Here is a 4,650-nt window from a genome sequence, read left to right as displayed (position 1 = left end):
TCCCCTCATCTATCTCTATCTATATATATATATATATATATATATATATATATATATATTTAGCGTGCAAACTATTATCGGAGCTTTTTGGATAAGGAATGATGTGTTCCGATCGAGTTGCGAACTAAGACTATTGTTTCTTTATTAAAATTTCAGTTTCAGTATAAAGGATAGGTTGAATACAATTGGGAAAAGGGGAAATAATTGCTGTATTGTTTTTCATCTTGTCGATCGGATGCTGTGAGTGTAGCGTCAATAAATGATGCCACAGTACTCCCCCTCTAGACTAGGTGTTCATTCAGCGATAGCGAAGTGGAATAAATACTCGTCGACCAGTACGAGTAACCCTAGTCGTTGGAGTCATTGTGGTAGTTGTAACAGCAGGTCCAGATAAACTCGATGGGTGCTGCTCTTCGAATGTGTAGGCGGGTTTCAGTCGATCAACGGAAACATTGACTGACCGTCCTTTGATATTCACCTTGAAAAATTTGTCTTTTCGGCTTACTACCTCGAATGGTCCTTCGTATGGAGACGATAACGATGGTCGCACAGAATGCGTACCAAAACGTATTTGCAGGAGTGTAGATCCTTATTAAAGAAAACATTCCTGCCACCGTGCCATGCAGTCTGTTTTGGGCGAAGATTCCGCATTAGTTTACGTAGATTGGCGACGAATTCAGCTTCGTTCGATGTTTTCGGATCGTCCACGAAAAACTCGGATGGTATTTTAAGAGTGGTTCCATATACCATCTCGGCTGGCGACGCTTTGATGTCCTCCTTGTAAGCCGTCCTCAAACCAAGTAGAATAACCGGCAAGTGTTCGCTCCAACGATCGGGATCGTGGCACCAGATCGCCGATTTGAAAGTTCTGTGCCACCGCTCGACAATGCCATTCGATTGAGGATGGTATGCAGTTGTGCGTAGGTGAGTAGTTCCAAGCATACGAGTTAGCTCGGAGAACAACGACGATTCGAATTGTCGTCCTTGGTCGGTCGTGACGTAGAATGGTACGCCAAAGCGCGCAATCCACCCGGCAACTAGGGCCTCTGCGATTGTTGGTGCTGTCATATCCGGAATAGGAAACGCCTCTGGCCAGCGTGTAAATCTGTCGATGACAGTGAGGCAGTAGCGATGTCCTTTACTCGGCGGGAAAGGCCCAACAATGTCGATATTGAGATGGGAAAATCGACAGTCCGGTGTTGAATATCGGGTTACAGGTAATTGTGTGTGGCGTGTCACCTTCGAACGCTGACATTGCAAGCAACCCCTGGCGAAAGAAATGCTGTCCTTCCGGATGCTTGGCCAAACGAATCTCTCCGTCATCAATTTAGCGGTTGCACGTGTACCAGGGTGAGACAGATTGTGCGTTGCTTGTAACGCTACATTTCGAAAACGTTTCGAAACGAAAGGTCTGATGCGATTGCCAGAGCAATCACAAAACAGTTGTTTCGAGCTGCCTGGAGCGGTAAAAAGTTTTAACTTCAACGAGTGTTTGGTTTTACCTTTCAAAATATTTTGCAGCTCGTCGTCGATTTTCTGGTCATCAGCAAGTGCGTCGAAATTTAGCGAAGACAGGGATTGGATGGAAGCGATGCGAGAGAGTAAATCGGCAACGATGTTTTCCTTCCCTACTATGTGCCGAATATCCGTCGTAGTTTGTCCGATGAAGTCCAGCTGGCGAACTTGACGATTGGAGGCTTTATCTGACTTCTGATGAAAAGCATAGACGATCGGTTTGTGGTCGGTATAGATGTGGCAACTTCGTCCTTCTAACATGAACCTAAAGTGCCGCACTGCGAGGTAGATCGCCGTAAGTTCACGATCGTATGTACTATAGCGAACTTGTGCTTTGTCGAACTTTTTTGAAAAAAATCCTAGCGGTTGTATTTCTCCATCGACGATCTGGTGCAGCACTGCACCTGCTGCGATATCGGAGGCGTCGACCCAGAGAGACAACTCAGCGGATTTAGCGGGATGCGCTAGTAGTGCCGCTTGAGCGAGCTGCTGTTTGCATCGCTCGAAAGCTATTGTAGTTTCCTCACTCCAAATTAATGGTGAACAATCGTTTCGTTTGTTGCCAGGGGTCATTTGCAACAATGGAATTTGAGCATCAATGGCATTTGGAATAAACCTTCGATAGAAGTTTATCATGGCCAAAAAACTTTTCAGTCCCTTCACTGTGGCTGGTAACTGTAAATTTTGAACAGCTTCAACGCGTGCTGGCAACGGACGAATTCCTTCTGCGGAAACGGAATGTCCCAGGAAATCGAGCTTGTCCCGACCGAATTCACATTTTGCAACGTTTATGGACAAATTGTGATCCTTGAGCCTTTGGAAAAGTTGGCGTAAATGCATTCGATGCTCTTCGGATGATGACGAAGCAATAAATAAGTCGTCAATGTAGGGGAATATAAAATTCAGTCCACGAACGACCTCGTGAATGAGCCTCTGGAAAGTTTGGGCTGCGTTCCGTAATCCAAACGTCATGAAAGAAAATTCAAACAGTCCAAAAGGTGTCGTGATAGCCGTTTTTGGAATGTCGTCGGGATGGATTGGAACTTGATGAAACGCCTTCTGCAAGTCAACTTTGGAAAATATGGTTTTACCTTGCAAAATGGTCGTAAAGTCCTGTAGGTACGGTAGGGGATAGCGATCTGGTACGGTCTGGGCATTCAAAGCACGATAGTCTCGACATGGACGCCAGGAACCATCTGCCTTTTTTACCATATGGAGTGGGCTTGCCCAGTTACTGCTGGACGGCTGGCAGATTCCAAGTTTCATCAAGTGCTCGAATTCTCTGCGGGCTGCTTCGAGTTTGTCCGGCGCAAGACGGCGGGGTCTGGCATACACAGGTTGACCAGTTGTTTCGATACGGTGAAAAATCGATGACTTGCTGACTGTACCTGGAGGCGCAAGACGGGTGATGCTGGGGAATTCTGCCAGTATTTCAGCATACGGTGACATCATACTGAAAGTCTTGATCGTAACTTGATTATTGACGGTGAGAGATCCGGTTGACACAAGACTTGTTGTGTTGTGAATAAAGCGATTTCGTTTTAAATCGATCAACAAGTCAAAGTGGCATAAAAAGTCTGCCCCGATTATTCCAGATACAACGTCAGCAATGAGAAAGGACCATAAAAACTCGCGACGGAGACCGAGATTCAACTTAAGTAACACTTCTCCGTACACTTCAATTGGCGTTCCATTCGCGGCGAACAATTTCACGGTTGTAGGTTTAATGTTAACAGAACTCAATCCTTTCGGTACTACGGACACGTCGGCACCAGTGTCGATCAAGAATTGCATACAGTTGGTGGAGTCGGTAATTTTCAATCGACAGATTGTTACTGTGTTGGAAAGCTCGCCTATTTCCACCACAGAATTGGAAACGTGATGTCACTGTGAATTGGAACACACCTGCTGGCCATTGGAGCAGGGTTTACGGCACCTCCGGGCATCGTTTCCGAACGTTCGATGATACCAGCATAGCCCGATCGACGGTTCTCTTCCGCGAGTAGATTGTTTCTCATTTACACGAGAACGGGAACGTGAACGACCACGAAAATTTTTCTGGCTGAGCAGCACTTTTTCGAATTTCCTAGATAGCTCAGCGATTTCACGTTTCAGATCCTGCATCGGGTCATTGCATGTACTTTCCAGTACATTTGGAGCCGCCATCGCTGTATTTTGTACACTGTAGTCGATGGCGTTGATTTTTCGCAAAACCATCGAATCCACAATGGCGTCGGCGATGGTGATTTTGTCCGTCGCGTCTCCTCTTGATGCGATAACTGCTGCTTGGGCATGTGGCGGTAATCTGGATGCCCACAGATCAAGCAACACCGGTTCACCAAGCGAATTTCCTGCAACCCGCTTCATTTCGTTGAAGAGTTGACTCGGTTTCAGATCTCCCAGTGGCATATCGGACAAAACACGTTGTAGACGCCGTTGCTGACTATCGGCAAAATACTCGATCAATTTGTGCTTGATGTAGGTGTATTTGTCATTTGCCGGAGTAGCCTCTATGATCGATCGTAGCTCTGTCAATTTATTTGGCGGCACCTGTGCCATTACAATGTTGTATTTCCGCGAGTCGTGTTGAGAATGCGTACCGATTCCTGATGCAGCAAACCAGAATTCCAACGACATGAAATATGTCTCAATGTTCGTGTCGGCCATACTGGGCGGACTGAGCCGTGGCGCGTTTATCGTTTCGACCACAGACTGACTAGTGCTGGATTTATCCTCCGTCATTTCGCTTGAACGTAACCGTACGATGAGAACTATTATAAATTTTCGATACGCGGGACTTGTTTTTCGAGGAATAGCAATTTTGTGACTGATCACGTCGGGGTCACCACTTTAGCGTGCCAACTACTATTATTAAATGTTCTGTTCGTTTGTGTACGCGTCAAAAACTCGAAAAGTGCGGAACCAATTGAGCTCAAACTATGATACAATATACAAAACAACCAAACACATCTAGGATTGTTGTTACAACATAAAAAAATTAAAAATTCAACTCAACCATGCAACCACAATGTGCCACAGCAAAGCGTGGCAGGGTACAGCAAGTTCGTAATAAATATACTGGTTTCCATGTCAAAGTTTTCTGACATGATAGTTCTCCGGTTCGCACTTGTATAT

At 45.6% G+C, this 4,650-nt stretch overlaps 1 protein-coding gene across 1 annotated transcript; it reads right to left on the bottom strand.

Moving 5' to 3' along the window:
* Nucleotides 1-3,399: 3,399 nt before the first annotated feature.
* On the bottom strand, nt 3,400-4,257 carry LOC129774202 (uncharacterized). The gene has a single exon (XM_055777908.1). It carries the CDS (start codon nt 4,255-4,257, stop codon nt 3,400-3,402), a length of 858 nt encoding a protein of 285 aa, XP_055633883.1.
* Between the last annotated feature and the right edge of the window lie 393 nt (nt 4,258-4,650).

Source organism: Toxorhynchites rutilus, chromosome 3, assembly GCF_029784135.1.
Source record: "Toxorhynchites rutilus septentrionalis strain SRP chromosome 3, ASM2978413v1, whole genome shotgun sequence".
Lineage (NCBI taxonomy): Eukaryota > Metazoa > Arthropoda > Insecta > Diptera > Culicidae > Toxorhynchites > Toxorhynchites rutilus.
This window is presented reverse-complemented; position numbering and strand designations above follow the sequence as displayed.